This window comes from Zootoca vivipara, chromosome Z1, assembly GCF_965207765.1.
Source record: "Zootoca vivipara chromosome Z1, rZooViv2.hap1.1, whole genome shotgun sequence".
NCBI classification, from domain to species: Eukaryota; Metazoa; Chordata; class Lepidosauria; order Squamata; family Lacertidae; genus Zootoca; species Zootoca vivipara.
The window spans coordinates 61821704-61847246 of record NC_142583.1 but is presented as its reverse complement, the minus strand read 5'-3'; the positions used below and the strand labels follow the sequence as shown (position 1 = coordinate 61847246).

The window sequence follows — 25543 nt, the reverse complement described above, 5'->3', positions numbered from 1 at the left end:
TCTAAGCTTTGTTGGGCTGGTTCTGAAGTCTGTTTGGAATCATTGTGCCCCAGCAAATATTTGAGAAGGGGTTAATAACAGACATTCAAAAGAACCTCTTTCTCTTTTGTTCATGTTAAGCAGATATTAGCATGCACAAAGGCCTTCTGGAAAGGATAAATGCATAATGGTAGATTCAGTCTGCACTGGGCTTTTCCTGTCCTAAGTTCCGCCACGCCAAAAAAAAACCAGCAATATTTGTTGCATTTCTGCAAAGCTATGGGTTCCCCCAGACCTGCTGGTTCCTCACACATGGGTGTTGCCAATTTGACTAGATAACTAATGGCATTCAAGCCGAGCACTGGAAATAGATGGAATGATTTATAGCATCTGGGGCATCAGTGGCAGTACACAACTTGGGGTTCTTTTAAGGAGATTGGGGCAACACTTCTAGTAAATAAAAAAGCTGCAAAACCTATAAAATGCGCATCAACACAGACCAGCTGTTGTCTTATCAAGCAAGCAAAAAGTGACTGGCAATGTGGAAAACGTTAGATTTTAAATTTCGTATATTTAGATCTTAGCTGGCTCTGTTCTTCGCTTTCCTGTTTTTATTGTTAATTATAATTCATTGTTATTGTTACTCATCGTGGAAGTCCTTGAGAAGGCCAAAAGGCAGGGTAAAATTTTATTCGTATAAATAAATTTGCTTTACCGTATGTGCACATTCCACTTTGTCTGTAAAAACAGAGAAATGGAAAGATGAAGGCAAAAGCAGCGCAAAGTTAGATGTTGAATCCCCAGTGCCTATTATTTCCCCCTATGATCTACTGTTAGTGTCCCACTCCTCCTCTCTGGTGCAAAAATCTTGGGGTCGGAAACTGCAGGTTCTAAACTGCTGATCGAAACCGCAATTTAGAACCAGGTCAAGTGGGAAGGCACAGGCTCCGTGCAGAATTTGGGGGTAGAAAGGTTTCGAAATGGCTCTTTTTGAACCTGAATAAAAGAGAAGGGCAGCGTTTAGGAATTCAATTGGCTCTCCTGGAACTTACATCCAAGTATGGGTACAATCTTTTACTCACTTACCTAGGAGTAAGTCCCATTGTTTATTTATTCTGTTGTTTTATCGTTACATTAATAGCCCACCTTTCCTGCAGAGAGCTAGGCGCGCGTGGTTCTCCTCATCAGGTTACGCTGAGCGACTAACGGGCCCAGGATCACCCGGTAAATTTCATGGCTGAATCAATGAAGGCTCCTTGCCCTTGCGCCCGAGAAAAAATGGTTGCTGCTTTTTAAAATGACGAGTCTATCACTTTCATCATTGTTATGTACTGTTTATATGGTGTTGGTTTGTATGTGGAGGTTTTTAAATTATGTTGTAATCAACCCTGGGTGGTGTATTTACCCTAGAAGGGCAGAACATTGACGCGCAAACAAATATGCAGAGGGATCATCATTATGAACCCTCATTATTCAAACTTTCCTTTTTCTGGTTGAAAGAGAAACTACCCCTGTAGTGTTATTTGAGGGCAAAGGTTCCTAACTCATGGTTAAAGTTTGGGATGTTTTGATGTCATAATGATGGTGATCATTATTAATTGTTGCTTTGTTCTGCTGCTGTAATTGTGCTAAAAGTCTGTGGTTCTTTGCTGTGATAATAATGTTGCTAGAAACTATCATTTTCGCTTATTATCATTATGGCTGGGATTGTGATCATTTGACATCACCTGCATCGAGCTGAGCAGGGTCTGACATGGTTTCAAATTTGATGGGGGGGGCGGCCGGGCGTGTTGCGATCCCTGCATTTGGGGGTTGGACTAGATGACCCTCGGGGTCCCTTCCAACTCTACAATTCTATGATTCTTCTAGGAAGCCACTTTCAGGAGGAAGAAGCTCTGGTTTCGATTTCCAGCATTTTAAATTGCGACTCTAGAGCGGAGAGCGTCGATTGCGCTGGTCTGCGTTTCGTTTCTTCCAAGAAAGCTTCCCTCGTTGGCCGGCATCCAGCGCTCCAACCCTCCTCTACGGGAAGCCTCCTTCCTTGCTCGCGAGGAATCCTCGCCCAACCTCCCCCCACCCCCCGCGGCGCGCGGCGCTTGCCCGGCAGGATCGTCACCAGGTTTCGGTGAAGAGAAACCCGTGTGTTCAGCGCAGCTCTCTCCAAAGCTTCAGAGAAATGCGCTTTGCCATTCCTACCTGGAGACGCCGCAGATTGAACCTGGGACCGTCTGCGCGCAAACCAAATGCGCTTCCACTGAGCCAAGGCCCTATAGCATCCCGTCGCGTCGGACTGTCATCGATCAGAAAGAAGTCTAGCTCGCCCGGGGGTCCACCAGCAGAATGAGCAGCAGCAGCAGCACCCCTCCAGCAAGGCTGACTTGATCCAGAGTTTGGAAAAAGTGGAGTATTAACCGAGGCCTCAGGATCTGAAATTAGCTACCTGGCCCCTGATCCCTCTGGTCGTTTGCCTCTAAACCATCCCTTGTGGAAATCTTAAGCTAGGGGCTCATCCTCACAACACGTGGGACAGGTGGGAACGCGGAGGTCTGCTCTTCCACTAAGCCCATCACTTTCCCGTCCCAATTTGTCGTGTTGGTTCTGAGATTTAAAATAATATTAAAAGGCTTACATCACAATCTCTCCTTTCCTCTGTCTTGGACCCAAAAGAGGTCTCTTTTCACCCAAGCACTGACCTAGACCCAGACCTGTTTCTCCCCAGCAAGGTGGTAAGGTAAGGTAAGGCAAGGTGGTTACCACGGAGAATCATAAGAGTTGGAAGGTACCCCCAAGGGCCATCTAGTCAAACCCCCTGCAGTGCAGGAATCACAGCTAAATAATTCTTAACAGATGGCCCAGCCAACCCTCCAAGGAAGGAGACTGTCCACCACCTTTCGAGGAAGTCTTCTACTCTGGGGCTGGGTACCAAGATGTACAGGGACGCTGGTGGCGCTGTGGTCTAAACCACTGAGCTTCTTGGGCTTGCTGATTGGAAGGTCTGCGGTTCGAATCCGCACGACGGTGGTGAGTTCCCGTTGCTCTGTCGCAGCTCCTGCCAACCTAGCAGTTCGAAAGCACGCCTGTGCAGGTAGATAAACACATAGCTGCCAAGTTATCCCTTTTTTAAAGGGATTTTCCCTTATGCTGAATAAGCTTCCTCGCGAGAAAAGGGAAAACTTGGCAGCTATGGATAAACAGGTACCGCTGCGGGAAGGTAAACGGCGTTTCCGTGCGCTCTGGCTTCCGTCACGGTTAGTTTCTGGTTAGTGTGTTTGCTAGGCTTTGGGGACATCTTGCTCCTTCACACTTAGGTTCTTGGACGCTTAACTAGATGTGGGTGCTGTGTAATACCTGTCCAAAGGTGGAGAACTTGCAGCCTGCCATATGTTGCTGGACTACAAGTCCCATCAGTCCCTAGGAGGCTGATGAAAAACTTTCTGACAGTTAAAGTTGTTTGATAGTGGAACAGTCTCCCTCCAGAGGTGGTGGACTCTACTTCCTTGGAGGTTTTTAAGCAGAGGTTGGACGTCCATCTGCCATGGTTGAGATTGGACTAGATGATCCTTAGGTCCCTTCCCATTCTATGATTCTATGAACATATAGCCAGCCACAGATGTTTCCCATCCTTTTGTAAGTCCGTCTCTAATTCGTTTTGGGACGGCAGTGGGCACAAACGTTAAAATCGTATTGATCAGAAATAAGAAGCTGGTGTTATAGATTCAGTAGGAAATTCTATCTTTCTAAATAGATACAGTATAGGAAATATCTAACAGTAGATATTCTCTCTCTCTTCTCCTGAATCATTGCAACATTTACTTTATCGTCCTTCTTTCATGCAACTGAAAAATGCCCAGCAATGTATTGGTTTAAAAATGACCCAGCAGCGAATGAATACGGAAACTACAAAACCTTTTCCTTCCCCAGAAGGTTACATATGTAAACCACTTGTTCCAATATGCATTTCATTATCAAGTTCTCGCTTTTAAAGGATGCTTAGCTTCTTTTTTAATTGCTTTTCCAGAGTGTAGAAAGCCACAAAAATAATTGATCAGATTCTGCACGACCAATTTTATTATTTAATCTCAGACGAGATCGCATTATATTCACACACCCCTTCCTCCGCTCTTTCTTCCAGGCAAGAGACGTCTTGTTTTGTCGCTGATTTTAATTGTTTTATCTTTTTTATTAAAAAAAAAAACAAAGTGCAATGGCATTGAACTGGTCTTGCAAAGGATGTTGTTACTGCTCTTCTCTTTACAAACCGAACTGTTTTCATATAAATTAATAAAAGGTTAAGATGCTAATACAATGTTATCATTAGCTTTTAAAAGAAAAGGGGTGGGTGGGCGGTCTACAGTATTCGTTATTATACAAAAGGGGGAGACCAATACTCCACATTTTTCAAAGTCAATTACAGTAACTAAAACGAATGGGGGAATTTCTTTTTGAGCAGGAAGAAGTTAGAACGAATCTCCACAGCAAATTTAATACGCTTTTTTTTTCTGGGAACAGGTAAGGTCAACCATTTGAAAATATTCATCTCTCCCAGGCCTGCTTCCAAAAAAAAACCACCAAAAAATTAAATTTAAATTAAATCAGATTCTACTAATTAAATAGCCTTATTGGCATCTGGCATAAGGAACATTTTATGCTTGGCAAACAGCAAAAGAGATCATTAGCTTCATTTTCTAGGACTCAATTAAAACTGAGGGGAAATAAAGGAAAAATTGTAGCCATTCACTTGGAAGAATATCTAGATGAATTCAAAGGAACTCGCTTCCAAGGAAGTGTGCAGGGGAGCAGAGCGACTAAATTCAAATCTGAGACTGTAGCCAACTGTGCAAATGCCAACATTACACAAAATTCTGCTTCTGTCTGATGAAGACTCCTGTGTGACCCTCAAACTTGCTTATTCTTACACTGACAGAAGACGATTCGCTGAAACGAAACTGGTTACGGTATATTTCCTTCCGTCTCCCTTTACGGAGCCCCAACTCTGGCACCGATAAGAAATATTGCGCAGCCAGCGAAGGAGAGGGACAGGAGAACAATTATGAGCTATTTCAGAAAATAAATCCCTACCTGCTTTCATATGCCACAAATCTCACTACTGAAACCGAACGAGAAAGACTTTTAGAAGCGAGCTTTCCCCCAAATAACGCCACACGGAGGAGTAAAGGAAATGCAAACAGCCAACGCACTCTTTCTAGGCGCGCGCGCACACACACATACACTCAAACGAACAAGAAACCAAAGTATTGTACACGTTAAATATTCACAGTCAAAGAAGTCCGCTCGCTTTTTTTCAATTATTTACAGTCGCCCACGGATGTAGTTCTGAGTCTGGCCAGCAGGGGGCAGAGAGGGGAGAACGAAGTTCGCCGTCGAGCGGCGTCGATCCCCTTTGCGGAATCAGGGAGGGAAGCGGGGGCCGCACAGCCGGCCCGCCGACAGTCATTCCCCACCACCACGACCACCAGCAGCAGCAGCAGCAAACAAAACTGAAACACGTCGGGGAACCTCTTCACCTTCTTCTCTGGGTAGAAAAATAGATCTGTACATCTGTCTGGATGGGGTGCAGCAGGGTCGTGGAAGAAGCAGCCGTCGGGGATGGATGGATAATGAGATCGGGGCCTCTCGCCCTCCTTCTACCAGGCGGTATCTCTCTTTCCCGCTCGCTCCCCGCCTGCCGTCTAGGAGGATCCCTCGTTCTCCGAGGTGTGAAGGAGGAGGCTGGCGCTGGCGCCCCCCGTCTTGTGCTTCTTCAGCAGCTGCGTGATCTTCTCGTCGTCCGAATTGGGGTCCAGGGGCTTGTTGTAGTCGTCGTCGTCTTCCTCGTTCTCCGAGGCGCCCTTCAGCCGCTCCGTCTCGGAGTCCTGCTTCTTCTTGGCCGTCGCCATCTCGGCCGCGTGCTTCTTCCGCCACTTGGTCCTCCGGTTCTGGAACCAAACCTGCACAAGGGCGCGGAGAGAGCAAGAGAAACGAGGTAAAGCAAGATACCCAATTTCCCTCTGCGAGGCCACCCGAGTTCCGTTTAGACGCAGTTTTTAATTCGATCCGGATTAACGAATCCGGAGTGATCGGCTCGATGGCTCTGTCATCCGCTGGTGCGAATTTAAACCTGCTTCTCACGTTCTCAAACACAACCAGGCAGGGAGGAGGGGATCTGGCCTCGCCAAAGACTCCGGCATATGCACTCTTAATCTGGATTAATCCATTAATCCGGGGTGACCCGCAACTCTGAGTTCTGTGCTCACCTGTCAACAGAGGCAGGTTAAAGTGCGGCAATACCTAAAAACCTGGGAACAAGCCCCATTAAACTCAGTGGAAGTTAATTCGAATAGACTTGAGAAAGGTAGGGTGAGTGTGAAACTTGTCTGGCTTCTCCCTAAACCACACACAACACCTCACTTTAGAAATTCCTGCCCAAGCACCATCTGCATAAAAGGTGCCTGCATAAAACTACAACTTCTAATTATGGAATGGCTAGTTCAACTAGTTCATATCAATGGTGCAGTTAGGCAAGTTTGCACTTTGAACTTGATGGTCTCACCAGGACCAATTTAGATGGTAGGATAGAATCATAGCATTGTAGAGTTGGAAGTGCCCTCGAGGGTCATCTAGTCCAACCCCCTGCTATAATAATAATAAATAATAATAATAATAATAATAATAATAATAATTTATTATTTATACCCCGCCCATCTGGCCGGGTTCCCCCAGCCACTCTGGGCGGCTTCCAGCAAAACACCAAAATACAGAAATCCCTCAAACATTAAAGGCTTCCCTAAACAGGGCTGCCTTAAGATGCCTTCTAAAGGTCTGGTAATTGTTCTCTTTGACCTCTGGTGGGAGGGCATTCCACAGGGTGGGTGCCACTACCGAGAAGGCCCTCTGCCTTGTTCCCTGTAACTTAGCTTCTCGTAGCGAGGGAACCGCCAGAAGGCCCTCGGCGCTGGACCTCAGTGTCCAGGCAGAACGATGGGGGAGGAGACGCTCCTTCAGGTATACTGGACCAAGGCCCAACGTGGGGCTCGAACCCACGACCCTATAAGATTGAGTCTCAGGCTCTACCGACTGAGCTATCCAGTATGCATTACTTCAAAATGTGGCAAGTCGATAGTGAAGACCTTCTCATCCTGAGTGGCACCCTGAACTTCTGCCCCGAAGTCCTACCCTAATGGGGGCCACCCTATCTTTCTCCCAATGGAAGTTCAAGACAGCTTACACATGGCTCCTTCCAGCCCTCCTTAGCTGCAACAAGACCATATTGCCTTCCGACGATCGTGACAATTATGTTTCCCGTCATTCGCCACCTGTGACCTTGTTAATTAATCCAAATAATTTAAGATTTCATGCTAAAAACCACCAGTGCATCCGAGTATCCCCATTGTACTAAAAAGCACATGTGGAAAATAACCAGCATACACATCCTGATTAAAGGAAATTAAGTACCGACATTTATATGCAAAGTGAAGTAGGGTATGCTCCCCTGGTTTTGTATGTAATGGACATTGAGATTAGAATTCTATTTCATCTAGATTCTAGAACAAATTATTACATAACGAGTTGTGCCCATAGATCTGTGCTCCCCCAAAATATACCTCCTTCCTAAAAATTATTGTGTATTGATTTTAATAATTCCATAGCCCTGCAACGACCGGAGGGCACTGCACTACCTATGCTATAGCATTGGCAACAGCTGCTTCTACAAACTATTAGCTTCCAAAGGACTGGTATCCCAGTAAAGTCCATGTGCTTACATCTGAAGCCAATTTGGTTAAAAATTAATAATCATCATCTGTGGTGCCAATAACCAACCTAGTTAAAAGAAAGCAAGGCAACCCTCCACACCAGGATCATAAATCCACTACCTTGGGAGTCAGTGCTAGTGAAAGTGGTAGGGTTTACTCTTGAGTTTGTTGCTTGCAGTCAAAGTGCTCCCTGCCCAAGAGTCCAAGCCGCTAGAAGTTCTCCTGTGTGAGCCTTGCTGAAATGAATGGGAGCTGTGAAGAGTAGGGCCCTTGCCTAGTTCTCATTCATTCCCATGTGCCATGGGATTTGTGCAGAAAGACTTCAGGGGGGGAAATGTCCCTTTTACAGAGGTATACCTAAGCTGCTGCTGCTGGAGGAGACTCTTGGGCAGATCAAACCTATCTATTCTGAAGGAAATCAGCCCTGAGTGCTCACTGGAAGGACAGATCGTGAAGCTGAGGCTCCAATACTTTGGCCACCTCATGAGAAAATAAGACTCCCTGGAAAAGACCCTGATGTTGGGAAAGATTGAGGGCACAAGGAGAAGGGGACGACAGAGGACGAGATAGTTGGACAGTGTTCTCAAAGCTACTAACATGAGTTTGACCAAGCTGTGGGAGGTAGTGGAAGACAGGAGTGCCTGGCATGCTATGGTCCATGGGGTCACAAAGAGTCAGACATGACTAAACGACTAAACAATAACAACCTACCGGTAAGCTGCCTTGTGCCTTTGGCAAGGAGCTGAACCAAGGCCCCCTACCCCATCTCTTGAGCTCCTCTGCCAAGGTGCTCAGAGAAGCCTGTGTGCCTTGCCACTCAGAACAGCAGAGGAATATTCCAGGCAGCAGGCAAGTGGCGGGGCAGGTTCCTAGCCACTGTGAGTCAGAGTGGAGGGGCACGATTTTTGCACCCCCTGGGCCTGTGCCCTGGTGGGGGCCAACCTAGTCAACCCCTAGGGATGACCCTGTCCCTTTGAACAAATCAACTTAAACTGGAGGGTGGTAGAGATCATGTTCTGCATATACAAGGTCCCATGTTCCATGCCCAGTGTCTTCAGGGAGGACTGGGAAATAATACTTCATGCCTGAACACTGGAGAGATGTTCTACTCATTGTAGACAGCCCTGCATTATAATGCCCAGTGGCCTGACTTGGAATAAGGCACATTCTTATGCAGTAACCCAAAGTTGCTTTTGCTGTTGTTTAATTGTGCAATCTTACATCATAAAGGTATGATGAAAAGTTAGCACCATTTTGCCTATTGATCATATCAAGACCACCCATGCCCATTGTTACTGGGGCACTTGGTTAAATTCATTTGTCTATGTTTTTGTTCTCCACCCTCTCTCACACAAACACACACTTGAAGGAAACTGGCTCTTCTAAGTTGTTACCGGCTGCAACATTTGCAAGCATTCTTGAAAAGCCATTGAGTCAGGTCTTAATATATCTCTATGCTGGAGGCAGTGAGAGATTTTACTTTCTTGGGCTCCTTGATCACTGCAGATGGTGACAGCAGTCACGAAATTAAAAGACGCCTGCTTCTTGGGAGAAAAGCAATGACAAACCTAGACAGCATCTTAAAAAGCAGAGACATCACTTTGCCGACAAAGGTCCGTATAGTTAAAGCTATGGTTTTCCCAGTAGTGATGTATGGAAGTGAGAGCTGGACCATAAAGAAGGCTGATCGTCGAAGAATTGATGCTTTTGAATTATGGTGCTGGAGGAGACTCTTGAGAGTCCCATGGACTGCTAGAAGATCAAACCTATCCATTCTTAAGGAAATCAGCCCTGAGTGCTCCCTGGAAGGACAGATCGTGAAGCTGAGGCTCCAATACTTTGGCCACCTCATGAGAAGAGAAGAATCCTTGGAAAAGACCCTGATGTTGGGAAAGATGGAGGGCACTAGGAGAAGGGGACGACAGAGGACGAGATGGTTGGACAGTGTTCTCGAAGCTACGAACATGAGTTTGACCAAACTGCGGGAGGCAGTGCAAGACAGGAGTGCCTGGCGTGCTATGGTCCATGGGGTCACGAAGAGTCGGACACGACTAAACGACTAAACAACAACAACAACAACATGCTGGAGGTGCTACATTTAGCTCTCACTTCCAGATGATTTGGGCATGATGCACTCACACCTGCTTCTCATGAAGACCCTGTAAAAATGAATGGGAGGGCAATGAATGGCATCTTCCATTGGAGGTGGCATCTGGGCAGGGCTCGAGGGGCAGTCATGCAGGTTAGACATACATGACTGCAGTTGACTAGGATGCCTCTGGTGGTGAATACTTTGCAATGGATTTAGGCAGCCGAAATGGGACACTTGTGAATGATGTGCAGTTTCCAGAGAAGACGTACATCACTCTAAAACTTGATGACCAACTATGAATTGGCTACGTTGAAGAAGAAGAAGAAGAAGAAGAAGAAGAAGAAGAAGAAGAAGAAGAAGAAGAAGAAGAAGAAGAAGAAGAAGAAGAAGAAGAAGAAGAAGAAGAAGCAGCAGCAGCAGCAGCTCTTGGTCATGTTCATGAACTTACTATTAACTTATCTGTTATTTTAAGATTACTTGCAAACTTACTGCAGTAGATGAGGATACAAATAACAAGCCCAGGGCCCCACTTAGCAGATGGAGCCGAAAAGTCAAACATGCAGATGGTCTGAATTATCACGTTTTAAAAATAAGTGGAAAAACAAACATCATCATCTAAACCTTAGATTCTAAGAAGTCCATCCACTCCCCACCCAATAAGACAATTCAGTCCAGAGTCTAGCATTACCTTCCCAATGGCACTACTGCCTCCCATTCATTTTGGTGAGGTTTGCCCAAGGGAGTTTGCCAGTAGACAGGACTGTGCCCCTTTCCCTGCTAGTGTAAGTGGCACTGTGAATGAACAGTACCAGGTGACCGCTGTTAGGTCTCACCCAATGTAATGATTGCATGGCTAGTATCTTTAGAGCAGCAATCCTGCAGTCTAAATGCAGGTCCATTTTCAGAAGGATTCTTATGCATGCATGAGCAATACTATCTGCATGGCGATCCTCATGCACATCACAGTGTGAATTCGCTGGATGTCTTCTGATACAAGTGTGGGTCCCCATTCAGAGCTACTAGCTTTAAAATCGAGTAGTCCTGGGAGTCCCCTTGGTATCAATGGGACTTCCCAAGTAAATGAGGTCGAAATGATGCCACTGGGCGCCCCAGTTTTATCGCTGCCACAAGTGATATTTTGGACTAATAGTCCAAATTGACTATTCGTGTCCATATCACAGTGTGCGCTGATATGTTAGCATTCTTTAATTATTGGAGTTCGTACCGCTGCAAATAAATCCCCTATTAAAAACACAAATGAATAATAGTAATTTTGATAGCTGCAGCATAGTTACTCTCACTGCCAGCTCTCAAAACCATCAGCATATGATTCCCATCAGTGTTAACAATTATATCAATAATTGCTATCCGTTCCATAATTATTGTGACCACCGCAAAGCTATTGTAATTGCTGCCACGGAAATTATAACATTCGCTTACTTACTCACTTAGCAATCAGGACAGGCATATTCATTTATTGTTGCTGTTCTGCATAAGAACAATTGCTTCTTCAAAGACTATGGAGCTTTCGCAAGATAGAGTTATTATTAAGAAGGCAAATATTAGCATAATGTGATCACCAATGCCGTTATAGCAGAAGTCATGTTGATGTGTTGGAGTGATTTATTGAATAAAACGATGTAAGTGCTTATTATAAGTAGCTCTCAGTACTTTCATTGTGGTTATGTTAGGGTGGCCAGATTAACCTCCTAGTTTTTGTACCCTCCTGCAATCCTGCAGTCCTATGCAGCATTACTACTACTACTACTACTATGACTATGATTTACTTCTGAGTAAACAGTAAGTCACGCTACATTCTTTCCTTATTTTGCCTCCCCATACCTTCCATTCCTTTCATCCCACACCACCCTCCTGGCAAAATTTAAACTGTAGGCTTCTCAGGGCAGAGAATTGCACTGCCAATTTTTTTCTTATACAACAACCGTTAACATAATCTAGCTGACATTCTGAGGACCTTTAATTGCCATTGATTTGAATAGTAGAGGTGAGGATTTGCTTGACTCTCTTCTATTCAAATCAATGGCACGCAAAAGTATTTAACAATGGCTGTGTGGTGCCCAGAAATAGCATGTTTATGTCTGGGGTTAAGGAGCTTTTCCCCACCCTGCTGCCCTAACATCTTAATTAAAGGCTCTGCTCCCCATACCTTTGTTTCATTCTTTAACATTTTGTCCAAAGGAGCACCCAGAGCTGGGCTAACACCCTGCACAAATGATGCTTAACTCCTGTTGAAGACAGTGGGAGTTAAGCAGCCCAGCTGCGGGCAGGATTGTCATAAACAAGCAAATGTTGATCTGTGCACTAAAACAAGCTTCTGCATAATAATATGTGGAGTGCCTCTCATTTTTATACTTTTTATTTTCTGCTAAAGTCTACATCCACACACCACTTCTTCTTTCTTCTCCCTTATTTGTTTTACTACTTCTAGTTACAGGTAGGTAGCCGTGTTGGTCTGAGTCGAAGCAAAATAAAAAAATTCCTTCAGTAGCACCTTAAAGACCAACTAAGTTTATATTTTGGTATGAGCTTTCGTGTGCATGCACACTTCTTCAGATATCTGAAGAAGTGTGCATGCACACGAAAGCTCATACCAAAATATAAACTTAGTTGGTCTTTAAGGTGCTACTGAAGGAATTTTTTTATTTTGTTTTACTACTGTCTCTCTATCTTTTTTGATTATTTGCTTTCCCCCCCCTCCAGACTAAAATAAAAATATACCAAGCTGCAATGCCCTCCCCTCTCCCCAATCTGTCACACCAAAATATGCACATCCTCATTTGTTATTGCTTTTCTTAAGGGTAATTCAAAGGGAAAGCTCTCCTCCTTCTTAGGTCTATAAATCCTGAGCACCGGGTGGTTTGAAAGAAGGGTACTCAAGTAGACTATGCTAAAAGTAACCATTGCAACTCCCCCCTGCCACCACCCCCCACTCTACAATTAATAAATAAAAAAATGGCAGGACTGTTGTTCTTTTAGATCTAACTACATTTGTACAAATGACCCTGTCTTAAGGGAACTTCTGTAGATTGAACTCAATGAGGCTGCCTCCGTTTCCAGTCCAGAAAGAATTGCTCACACTAAAGGTTGCCATGTTGTGAAGGGTTACTTGGGAGTAAATCTTACAATCCTATGCACATAAGTTGTGTGCATGAACTCAGAAGTAAGCCCAGCTGGAACTTGTTTCCAGGTGAAAGTGCATAAGATTATAGCCTTACATGGGAGCAATATTAGGTGTAATATTATCTCCTTCGGGTTTCATATGTATAGGATTGGGATCCATGTCTCCTTGAAATCAATGGGAGACTTTTATCTAGTCCAGGACATTATAAACACATTTGGCTGGGAAAAAGTTAGTGCTGCTTAACTTGTGTTCGAATCAATGAGATTTAAAGGAGTCCTGCAGGTTTTTCACTGGGAAGAATGGGTCCATAAGAGCTATTCTGTACAACAAATACATTCCATCACCTCTAATAATACATCTATCTGCCCAGAAAAATAGGAAAGTAGCCTTAAGAAAGTATTCAGTGCCTCAATACATGGCAAGGGGAAAATATTTTTGTATGTATTAATAATAATAATTAATAATAATAATAATAATTACCCATAACTGCACAGTCATGTTCACAATACACATTTGATGCACAATACACTCCCCCCACCCTCACCAAGCTCACTGCAATAAGTAGATGGAGCTTCTGCTCCTAGTACATACAAATACTAGACTAATTTATTCACGGTCTTTCCCATATATTTACAGTGACAAATGAGGATCTCTAGATAACTTCAGGAAGAAGAGACAATCTATAAAGGATCTCTCTCTCTCTCTCTCTCTCTCTCTCTGAATACGAACACCTACCCACCCAATCTGTTAAACTATATTTGCTCCAAAAGTTGTCTGGAGAATTTTCCCTTTGGAAAAAGGGGTGGCGAGAGTTAAGGGGGAGTGAAACCCTACAGAAACACTGTACTGGCATTACAGCGGTGGAGGAAGGCCTTCGTGGGCTTTCAATCTACTTTCTATGCCTGCTAATTCTGCTGTCTCCTCATTCAGACACGTGCTGAAAACAAAACTAAAAATCCAAATGAGCCTGGGAGAGAAACCACACACAACCAAACTTTGCAACCATTACAGTGCGGCCCTACAGGTGTCTACTCAGAACAGAAGTAAGCCCCACCAAGTTCAACGGAACTTACTCCCAGGGCTATAGGATTGTAGCTTTAATAGTCCTCCAGTACAATCCTATACATGTTTACTAGGAAATAAATCACTATGAGGGTTCATCCGAAAATACAGGATTGTCGTTTTACTAATGTTGCTGGAGCATTCGCTTCATTTTCCTGTTCCTTTTATGGATATACATAGAATGCTACGTATAAATGCATAATCATGTATAAAATACAGGCTTTTGAATGCAGTCTCAGGATCACTTTTTTCTACGTAAGAACCACAACCCATTCACTTAGCATTTAAATTTGTTGCCTTACAGCTGAATACTAGATGTTGCTGGCACTTTAATATAGTTTTGTGGCTCTACATAGACCATGGGGGGGGACTTCTGGCCCACGGACCTAATTAATAATATAGATAGAATAACCCATTTATTATGGTATCAGCTTGGGGTTTCTGGAGTCCTTCTATGCACCTGATTGAAGTGGGTTTTGATCCAGGAAAGCATATTCTAATCTATCCAATAATAAAGTCCAAGGTGTCACAAGACTCTTTGGTTGTTTCTGCTGGAAGAGACTTCGCGCGGCTACCCCTGTCTTATAAATACGTGCTAGGTGCAAAAACCACCACCATCCAACTGGTGTCAGTGGCAAAACTACCCTTTGATTTAATGCCCCTGGACGGAGCTCCTAATCCAAAGTGATCGGCTTATATGATTGCAGTCATTAATGCTGTACTGAAAGCAATACTAAATTAGCTGCTGCAATCCACACACCGGAGTAGCCCCGTTGACTCCCACCGCGAGTGACGTGAGGTTCATTGGACTTGGGCGAAACTTAGTGCCCAGAAATTGCTCCTCTTAATGACCTCCTCACTTAAATAGTCACCTTTCCGGTGGGAGGCCACTCTATTGAAATCCCTTTTTCTAAAGAAGTCTCCTTTCAGCTCCCTTTTGCAGACCCGACCCTTTATCCACGGTGGCATTTACTCACGAGTAAATGCATTCAAGAGGGGGACGCCTATGTTTGGGATCGCGGGCCTAAAAAAAAAAATTCTCTCCTTAACGGTAGGATATTAACCCCACTTCGCCCCAAGTCATAAATATATTTCCATAAAATTTCCATAAAATAAAATTTTCATAAAAATATTTAGTTGGCCTTTTCTCCCAAATCATAACACGATCGAGAGCAACTTTTATTTTATTTTATTTTTAGGAAGGGCATAAGTTCTTCCATTTTATTAGGCTACAACTTATTTCCGAAGTAAGAGATGGACAAAAATGTTCACAAGCTGAGGAGGGAGAGGATCATTGGAAATAAGAACATCTAGTCTTTATTTCCTTCATTTTTATGGGGGTACTGGAATAGCACTAAGTGCAAACAAATGGGTAAAAAAAATAGTTGTGGGCCAGTTTGTAAACTCAACATGGCTATAATTATAATTAGCAAGTATATTAAATAATAATAATAATAATAATAATAATAATAATAATAATAATAATAATAATAGATCGTTAACAAAAAAGCTGTACCTTACTCTTAAGTATAATTATCTAAAGCTACAAATTAGGAAAAACAGCTTAGAATTTATATTTTTATTTCCCCCTGTCTTTCAAAATCCGTGCGGCAGCAACAATGCGATAACGAAAGGCACGCGCGCGGCCCCTCTCTCCATTGCAAGATGAAAGCGATATGGAGGGCACGCGCCCGATCCCTTTTGTTCATCCATATCTCCCTCTTATCAGCCGCATTTTAACACTCTCCCGCCCAGACTGAGCAGTGGCTGGGGCGGGCGGGCGGGGGGGGGGAGACGGGGAGGGAGTAGGGAGGAGCGGGGGGGGGCTCAGAGATCGGTTCTTATCTGACCTGCTACTCTCACCTTTACTTGGCTTTCGGTCATCCCCAGCGAATAGGCGAGCCTCGCTCGTTCCGGCCCGGCTAAGTATTTCGTTTGCTCAAAAGTCTTTTCCAAAGCGAAAATCTGCTGGCCGGAAAACGTCGGTCTTGTGTGCTTCCTTTTGCCGTCTTTATCCAGCAAAATCGAGCCTTGATCTAGATGAGGAAAGGGTCCGCAGGAGGGGAGGGGAGGAAGGAAGGTATATATATATAGATAGATATTTATTATTATTTGTTATTTTAAAAGCAATGGGCATAAACGTATACGCGCGCTTGACAGTCTCTCTGAGTGGTGTGGTACATATGTATTTAAAATCCTGCTTAGGGGAATTTCCGCAATGAAAAACTGCCCTCTTTGAAGAAACTGCGACGGTTTGGGGCATCCTGGATTTTACAAACAGGTGCAAATCCGAAATTATTTAGGCATTGCATCTCCTTCGGAGAAAGTTATGCAGACACACACAGAGGGAGATGCAATCTATCGTTGTTCACCTTTCTGAAAACAACGTCCATTCGGCCTCCAAAACTGATATTTAGGTTTCGAAAGTCCCCCAAGGAAAATAAATGTTAACTCAAAACGATTAACTTTAAAAGATCAGGAGGATACGGCATCCACAGAACAACGAGCGTTTCGTTAACATTTTTTCGCCCCTACTTGCGAAACCAGAAGGTTCGCTCCTGTATCAAAGATTCCTCCCAAAAAGCAGAGATTTTTTAAAAAATCAATCCGCCTGTTTTCAATAGCGCAAGCTCCTCAAAGCCACGAAAGAAAGGATAAAGCCAAACAAGCAAGTAGCAGTTTTACACAGCTGAGTTAACCTTGTTTACTCAAGAGTAAACACAACTGATTTGAATTAGATTTACTCCCCAGTAGCTCTGCATACAACTGCTGCTCAAGTCGTTTGTTTAAGAAACAAGGGTGCATAATTCGCCACAGCGCATAGCTGCCAAGTTTCCCCTTTTCTCGCGAGGAAGCCTATTCAGCATAAGGGAATTTCCCTTTTTAAAAAAGGGAGAACTTGGCAGCTTTGCCACAGCGCCACTTGCATTTCCCCTAAGAAAGGGCCAAAACGAATAACTAAAACTTTCCACGTTTTTCTTTCTTCCTTGCAGTCTAGATTTAGGAGGGAATGGGGTGACAGGTCGCTTTTAACCCTATTGCTGAGATCCTAACCTGGGAGTAAGACCCGCTAAACGCTATGGGAGTTACTTCCGAGTAGGATTGGGCCGCGCAGGGAAAACAAGCCGCTAGGCTGGAGTTTAAAGTGGGGAAAGGGGAAATGGATCGGGTTTGCGGCAAATGCGTTGTTTTAAAATTAACCAAATTGTTGATTTTTTGCAAGAAGCAAAAAATGCCCAGCGCGTCAGCAGAAGCAGGACGGGTGCACCCTCAGAACCGCTGGGGGTAAACAGAGAAGCAACGTGGCTCGTCAATTACAACTGCAGAAGTAGACAAAAATCGCCGCGGCGGCCGAAGCTCCATTGAGCAGCTTCAATTTCTGCAGCCGGGGTGCAGGAGTGCCCAAGGTCTCGCCCTTGCAGCACGGCCCTGTACATGCTTGTTTACTTGGTCCAAAAACAAAACAAAAAAAACCACGCACCCTGCAGTTTTAAAAAGCCATCCCTCAAAAGTGCAGAAGAGTTACTCTTGTGGCTCCGAGGTTCCGGTATCAGAAGGTTAAGCAGATTGCTTTGCAAAACCAAAGTTTACCTCTAAAGTACTGCTGGAGTGGAAATTGACTAGAGGGCATTTATTTGCTACTTAAAACCTGTTTGTCCCGGTAGCAACTATGTGGAGCAACTGTGTCTCAAACTCCTGTAACCCCGCAGAGAACATGCCAGGGATGAGAGCAGCAGTGCGCTAGTCGCGCCCCTTAACTGTCCCCGGGACCTTGTAAACAAGTGTTGTTGTTTAGTCGTTTAGTCGTGTCCGACTCTTCGTGACCCCATGTAAACAAGTGCGTAGCGTTTTGTAGTTTAGAGACAAGGCCGTGTCAAGGAAGCATGGGTCTCAAACACTGCATGGATGAGTGTGTGGGAGCAGATGGGAAGTGGAGGGGCAATGCATCATATCCTCCCAGGTTAAACTACCCCGTCGCTGTTTATCCAGCCCAACTCTCCCATTCCAGGCGCAAAGGCTGGTGGCGAGAGCACAACAGCCCATTGCCCAAGGAAGAGGACCTTTGGAGATGATTGGGTTGAAGGCCAAAAGACTGAGGGTCTCGGTACCCAATGGAGACATCTGGGAAGGGCTAGAGGAAATTGATGGACGGCGAAAGGGGGCCGAAAAGGTCAACGGAGTCCTCCTTCAATGGGCATATTTTGCGAGTAACAGCCACTGTTGGTAACCCTGGAGATTTTGATTGTGACTTTGTCCCAATCCCATCCGAGGGGTCCGTGCCTGGGGGGTCAGGGTTGTGAGGGCTGCGGTGTTCAAGGAGCCACATGGAGACTTAGTATCCCCGTGGCCGGGAGGCCACAGTGCCTAGCGGTAAGGGCTGCAACTGGCGGAGACGGCTAGCTGGAGGGAGGCTCGGGGTGCGCCCTGCGCGCAGTTTTGTGGAAAGGTTCTGGCGTTGGGGAAAGAGGGTACCCGTGGGCAGGAAAGCGCCTTGAACCCCTCCAAGCTACTTACGCGGCGTGCAGGCGAGTCTCGCGTCCCTCCAAGGCGGGCTCTGCATCACCCCTGGCCAAAAGATGGGGGTCCTGCCGGGTAGCTCGGCCAGGGGCTTGGGGTAGCGCCCCACGGCGGCCACGGCGGCGGCGGCGCTGGGGCTGAAGTAGAGGCCCGGCGGGGGCGGCGGGGGGCTGAGGCTGCTGAAGCGAGGCAGCCCCGCCAGGAGGCCGGCGGCCGGCGAGGCGGACGTCGAGGAAGCCACCGAGGAAGAGGCGGCGGCCGAGGAGACGGCGAGGGCTGGCATGGTCGGCCGGCTGAGGATGTCGTTGATGCCGTGCGGGGTGGCGGCGGAGAGCTGCTGCGGGGGGGAGCCCAGCGCCGACAGGGCCCCCGCGCTGTGGGGCTTGAGGCCGGCCGGCGTCGGGGAGCCTAGCGGCGGAGAGGGAGAGGCCGAGGCCGAGGAAGACGACGACGAGGAAGAGGAGGAACAGGACAAGGACGAGGGTCCGCTGGGAACAGCCGAGCCTGCTGTGGGGGGTGGCAGCGGGTAGGCCGCGGCGGGGTACAGAGGGGTCTTCATCTCGGCCATGCTGTGCAAGGCGGCCAAGGGGGGACTGCTGAGCAGGAAGGCGCTCTGCCGGGGGGTGCCATCCATTTGCCCCACCGCCAGCATCCCCGGGCCGGGCGGCCTCCCAGGGGCTGCACCGAGACGACCCCCTGCACTCTCTGAAGGCCGGACGTCTGGGATTCGAACGGCAGAGGTGGGGAAAGAACAGGGGGTTCCTCCTTTGGGGGGCGGAGGAGGGAACCAGAGAGAAGGGGGTTGGATTGACCAGCCCCCCTAAAACTGCGGGAAGGGAGGGGGAATGCTCCGCTGTTGGAAAGGAAGGGGAGAAGGAAGAGGGCCTGATTCTAGGGGTACTGTGGAAGTGAGGACGCCCTGGTGTTGGGATGCAAGGGCAATTTGTTCCTTGAGATTCGGGTACAAGGGAGGGAGGCTGTCTGGACTGGGGGTGTTCCTTGCTCTAGGTCTGAGCAGCGTCCCGATTTGGGGGTTCGGGCCGGCTTCCAGGGTTTTCAGAAAAGACAGAAGGCGGCCCGGGGCGCGGGGAGCAGTCCTAATTCTGCGAAAGCGGAATGAGTCTTCCTGCTACTTAGGGGTGGAGAGAGAGGTCCCTGGTCTGTGGGCGATTTGAAAAGGGGTTCCCTGATCTGGAAAGGGTTGGGAGAGCTGAGAAGCGTAGAGACAATACGCTCGAGAAATACACAGGGGTCTCAGAGAGGAGAGTGGGTTGTCTGTGGGAGCCCAAGGTTTAGATCTCGGGGTCGTCCAGGAGCTGAGACAGAGATTCCAGCCTTGTTTCTTCCGAAAGAGGGGAGATTGCAGCCACTGGGGGAAAGCAGTGTTGGGGGCCACTGTTCTGCAAAATGAACTAAACCCCAGCCAAAGGAGGGTCTGCTGATAAAAAAGAGAGAAAGGAATGGAGAGCACAAAATCTCAGGCTACAGCGAACAGTAGCACTAACGGGGGGGGGGTCTATCCTGATCTAAGGGTCCGGGGTATCTAATGACAGGTATCCTCTCTTAAGAGGGTGGGTGTTTGTAGCGGCCCCCTTCTAGGAGCGGGGGGTGGGGCGAGTGCGCAAAGAGAGAGAATAAGTAAGTGTCTTGCTTTGGGGAGCTGGGAGACTGCAGAAGTGTTTTTTTAGGGGGGAATTCAGGGATGCTACGACGCCTGCTGGGAAAGGTAAAGTCATTCAGTATTTAAAGTCCTTCTTTCGCTGCTTCGTCGGGGAGGGGGCTGGAGAAATGCGCTGAACTGAGCTTTCAAAAATAAAAAATGGGGGTTTGGGGGGGGGTGGAGGAGAAGAATCGTCAAGTCTTTTGCCGCCACAAAACAAAACAAAAATCACTGTCCTTGAGGGGGGGGGGGAGGAGAGAAGAAATGCACGTTCACTCGCAAGGAGCAGATCAACACGCGCCGGCAATTCCGGCCGAGGACGGAGTCGAGGCGAAGGTTGTGGTTCCCGGCGCTTGCAGGCTGGCGGGCGAGCTTGACGGCGGGGACTCCTGGCCTTCGCCTCTCGGCGGCTGGAGGACGAGGAGGAGCAGAACTTCAGTGGATCCTGGGAGCCGGCCCTCTTGGCCTCGGCATGCTCCTGCCTCCGAGTCCGAAAGGGATCTCCTGCTGGCTCTCTCCTCCCGCCCGGCCTGGGGCTCCGAGCACGGCTGCCTGCGGAGAAGAGCTCCCTGTTCCCGGGACATGGACGGATTTTGTAGCTTCGCTTCGCTCCTCGGGCCGTCTAAACGCGAGGAGAAGGTCCAGATGCGCTCTTCTTTTCTCGCCGCTCCCCGAGCATCGCTGGCCGGGCTCTAGCTTTTCCTCCTCGGGTTCATCATTTTAAAAATCGCGACCACCTCCCCCCCCCCTTCCTTCTTCAATCTGCTTTTGCCGGGCTGGGATTTCGGTGCGTCTTGCTCTCGTCGCTTCTCCTGGCTTCTCAATCTCTCTTCCTCCGGTCTGACAGATCAAGACGCAGCCCCTCCAAGGCCATAAAACATTTTCATCACTCTCCCGGTTTGCTTTCGCTATAAAGGGGGCAAGACAAGAACTTTGGAGAGGCGTCAATAAAAGAGGCAGCGGAAGGAGGGGCAGAGGCGGGCACCAGCCTCCTCCCTATAGGACCTGCCTTCTTTATGGGGGGTGGGGGTAGGAATCTGGAGAGTGGCAGGGAGATGCGGCCAGCCCAGCCCTCCCTCCCTCGATAAGGGGCGGCGCCGGCCAAAGGCGCTCATTTGCATATTGAGCGCGGACCCTGTTAAGTTGGAACGCCGGAGGAGACTTGGAAGGAAAGCGCGGAGGGGGGGGGCATTGATTGGTTGGGGAGGAAGAAGAGAAGAAAGCGCGTCCGTGTCAAATAAATCTGAGGATTTGCAGCGCGTGAAAAATCATTTTTTTAAAAAAAAAAAGAACGAAGAAGAACCTGTGTCGATCCTTTGCTTTCTTAAAAATAAAAATAAAAAGTCACGCATCAGATCCCAAGGAGGCTAGCGTCTGGTTCTCTGGGACCTCTTTTGAAAGGCTGATTAAGTACCATATGGACCATCGTCCCGAGTATTGTGTAAATGAATGTGATGCTCCTTAAACAAACCTATTGAGATGCTGGAAAGCCCAGCCCCTCTCCGCCTCTCTCTCTCTCTTTCTCGGCTGAGCCGGGCAGTAAAGCAACCCCCTCCTTCTGCCAGCCCTTTCGCCGCTCTCTTGTTTTACTTCTCGTCTGTTTAAATGGGTTGTGTCCGTCTGTCTGTCGGGGGGGGGGAGTGTGCCATCATAATAAAACCAGCTCGCCCAATCCTAACTGGAAGCCAACTTGCCTGATCGTATATTGACGGGTTGCGGTAAAGCAAAGGCAGGCGTAAAGAAGGTGGTTTTTTTTTTAAGGGGGGGGGGGTTCCCCCTAGATCCTTGTTGCTCTCCAAGCATAGCTGCCAAGTTTTCCCTTTTCTCCCGAGGAAGCCTATTCAGCATAAGGGAATTTCCCTTAAAAAAAGGAATAACTTGGCAGCTATGTCTCCAAGTTTCCTTTCTTCCCCCACCCTCTCCTCAACCCTACCATTTCCTCTCTCCACGTTTTCCCGAACAGGAACCCAGCATAAGAAGGGCGAGGAGGTTTTTGAAAGTCAAACCAGCCCCGGTGCCACAGACACAACAACTGCGTGCTTTGCAAAGAAGGCAGACGCAAGCAAGTGTTAGTTACCTGGGTTAGAGACTCAAACGCTGTTTTGGTGACTGATTCTTATTTCTTTAACTTGGGGACTGCCTTATTCACACACACACACACACACACACACACACACAATTACTTGGATCTGACCAGAATATGAAGATACCACTTTGGGGGGGGAGGGGGGAACCGTATATCTTTAATATGAGGAAACCCACCCCCCCAACACACGCGCGGATCAGAACGGAATATGGAGATATCATTGGAGAATTTGTATATATTTAACATGACGGACACCCCCCCCAAAGAAACCACACTCGTTCACACATAGGAGAACGCTTGTTAAAGTCACCCCAGAATATGAAGATCTCACCAAAGAATCTGAATGATAAAATACTTCATTTGGGGTCTAGGATTATTTTTTAAGCCAACAGTGAACAAGCCACCATGTCAATCGATTCTTCATCCCATGCCCTCGCCTAAAACAAATCCCTGCCGCCATCCCAGAAACGCCCATAGAAACTAATACGGTGCATGCTATAAAACTGGGGCCTTGTGCCCACGTTCGCTTCTTTTCGAAGCCGCGTTGGTTTCAAAGGGGAAGAGTTTACGTATAAACAGCAGCACCAGCAGCATTCCGCATTCTCAATGGAAGCGACGCGCAGAACTTCGCGAGGATTGCGCCTTTTTCAGTTCATGAGCGCCTTGACGTTCATCTGAGGATGGTATGGCCTTAGCAAATATATATTCCGCGGGATGTATAAATTGCACGGGTTGTTTGTTGCTATTGCTGTTGTTGCTGCTGCTGCTATTGTTCCAGCTTTTCAAACTTTCAAAAGCCACCCGGAGAAAGCTACGCTATCCCGATCAAAAAGCGTTTAGGAGCTTCGCCCCACATGAATCGGCGTAGTACTCGATTTGAGAACGGGATATACGCGACACTCTGTTTTACCAGTGATCTTAGCGGAGTGTGTGTGTGTTGGATTTTATGCTTGCTTTTGGGTCGTTTCGTGAGCACGTTTAATCCCTCCTGGTATATTTCCCTTGTCAAAGAAACACGTCCCTTGCTAACGCGTCCCTTTAGCTCCCCAACAGTCCAGGAAAAGATGAGCTGACTGCAAACACGCTCGGGAAAGTGCGGCCCAGTAGCGAAAAAGACTTAGAGGTGGACCGGCCTGTGCCTTGGGGGTCTTTTTTTGCTTTTCTTTTTGTGGGACTGCGTTTCGTCGCCAACTAGGCCTGGTGGTAGTGGCCAGTTTAAACGAACAATCCCCGCCTCGTGTTTAGAGTAACATGGGGACTAGCTCCTAAGCTTAACATTGTCCTGGAGACTCCTAAAGCAGGAACTTAAGCGCGTTTCGGAAGCTTGGCAAAAACTTTGCGCTCTTTACGCAAACTTGTCTTTCGGTGGAGCAGAGGATGTTTGTTCCTAATCAGGCAGATACTGTGTATTTCTGTTTATTGCTTCCATTCTTACTCTGGCGCCTTTCCTTAAAGGAGCTCTGGGCGACAGATATGGTTCTAACGCACCCATTCTCACAACAACCCCGTGAGGTGGACTAAACGGAGAGGTGCCAAAGGAACCTGAGTTAAACATGACGCTACAACAGGGGTTGCCATATGTCCTCTTTTTCCAGTACACGTCCTCTTTTTCATGGGTATGTAACATGAGAGTCGTCATAGCGACCCATCGTTGAAAGCAGAAGTTGGCAAATGTGTCCTCTCTTTTGATCTTCAAAATACTGCAATCCTAGAATCCATTTCTAGGCATAGCTGCCAAGTTATCCCTTTTTTACAGGGATTTTCCCTTACGCTGAATAGGCTTCCTCGCGAGAAAAGGGAAAACTTGGCAGCTATGTTTCTAGGGTTGCCGCCTCCCCACTCAACTCACTGACAGTTTCCTCTCTCTTTAAACGGCAGCAGCAAAAATTCAACAGGTGATGCTTCCAAGTTCCCATCCCTCCATCCTGGGAAAAATCCCTCCACCTGTGGAATTTCTGCCCAACTATGAAGTCTTGTCTCAACATGTTATCCTCTTTTACCACGCGCAGAGGATCGGAGGCAGAAGTGTTGGCCCTGACTTCTCGCAACCTTACCCCGTCGCTGTCGGAAACAGTAACGCCGACCCACCTATAGGGTCGGAGGCGAGGGTGGGGTCGTAATAGCTCAGTGGCAGAGCACGTGCTTTGCATGCGGTAAGCATAGCTGCCAAGTTTTCCCTTTTCTCGCGAGGAAGCCTATTCAGCATAAGGGAAAATCCCTTAAAAAAAGGGATAACTTGGCAGCTATGGCGGTAAGGTGCCCGGTTTGATCCCCGGCGCCTACTGTTCCAAAAGGAGCAAGTAGCAGCAGCAGCCGGATAGAGGGAAAACCCGAGGCCTCGGGAAAGTCAATTCTGAGATGGAAGAGCTCGTAACCTGCCTACAAGGCGACTCCTTGGGTTGACACTGAAACGTATGGAAAGCGCACCGAATGCTCAGAAAGCGCAGCATATAAGAAACGGGTTGTTTTGGGGCTGGCGCTCGTCGTCTTGGGAGGAAGTTGGACGGGATCTATTTTTCAGTGCAAGCGTCCAGTTTTTGGTACTGAGGCGGGCATGCGCGCAGGGGGGCAGCTGCCCCCCTAAATCAAGTACATAAATAAATAAAAATACTTAACTAAAAGCAGAAATCGTAGAAAGATTTTAACAGATTTTACTGAGCACTTGGGGGTCAAAGGAATAATTTAAAACAACTCTTGCTGAGATATTTCATTCCGAATCTCCTAGACAGAGCCAGGCAGAGGATGATGACAGATGGGTGTCCTGTCCCTGCCTTAACATAAATCAGGGCTACGCCCATGGAGGCGGGCATCGAAACAAACAAACAAACAAACAAACAAACAAACATCCCCCTTAATTCAGGCGTATGGCGGCAACGTTCCTTCCGGGCGGCAGAAAGAACTCGCTTCCTATTTAGGGTCGAAGTCCCGATCCGGAAATTGTGCGTGTGTGGATTTGCTTCCAGAAAAAAAAAACCCTCTCGCCCTCGCAGGGCAACCTCTGTTCCCTAGAGCAGCGAGGTGGTCTTCTCTGCCACTCCACCCACCCTAGCATTTCCTCTCCCGCTTCAGCCTGATTCCATCCAAAACCCTATTTCTTTCAGTGGCAAGGGTGTTTAGGAGGGAAGGGGTTCCGGTCCAGAATCTTTTATTCTCCCCACACCTGCCAGGGACTGGGGGGTAGTAAAAACTCCATTGGGGGGGAGGTCGCTGCTTCTCCCTCCGCCTCCAACGAGTGTAAGAGACATCGAAGAGC

General features: G+C 47.2%; 2 protein-coding genes across 2 annotated transcripts in view; both read right to left on the bottom strand.

The window, feature by feature from the left end:
- The window catches only part of LOC148687395 (homeobox protein Nkx-6.1-like), a 14555-nt gene extending 12821 nt beyond the window's left edge, over positions 1-1734 (bottom strand). The window contains exon 1 of the mRNA XM_088657085.1: positions 1707-1734. Within this exon, the coding sequence (XP_088513211.1) occupies positions 1707-1734 (28 nt within the window). The remainder of the gene's footprint in view (positions 1-1706) is intronic.
- Positions 1735-4024: 2290 nt separating this feature from the next.
- Positions 4025-20928, bottom strand: NKX6-1 (NK6 homeobox 1). Its single transcript, XM_035113530.2, has 3 exons — positions 18542-20928; positions 15890-16062; positions 4025-5927 (listed from the first exon to the last, which is right to left on the bottom strand). Exons 1-3 carry the CDS (start codon positions 19194-19196, stop codon positions 5670-5672), a joined length of 1086 nt encoding a protein of 361 aa, XP_034969421.2. The 5' UTR covers positions 19197-20928; the 3' UTR covers positions 4025-5669.
- Between the last annotated feature and the right edge of the window lie 4615 nt (positions 20929-25543).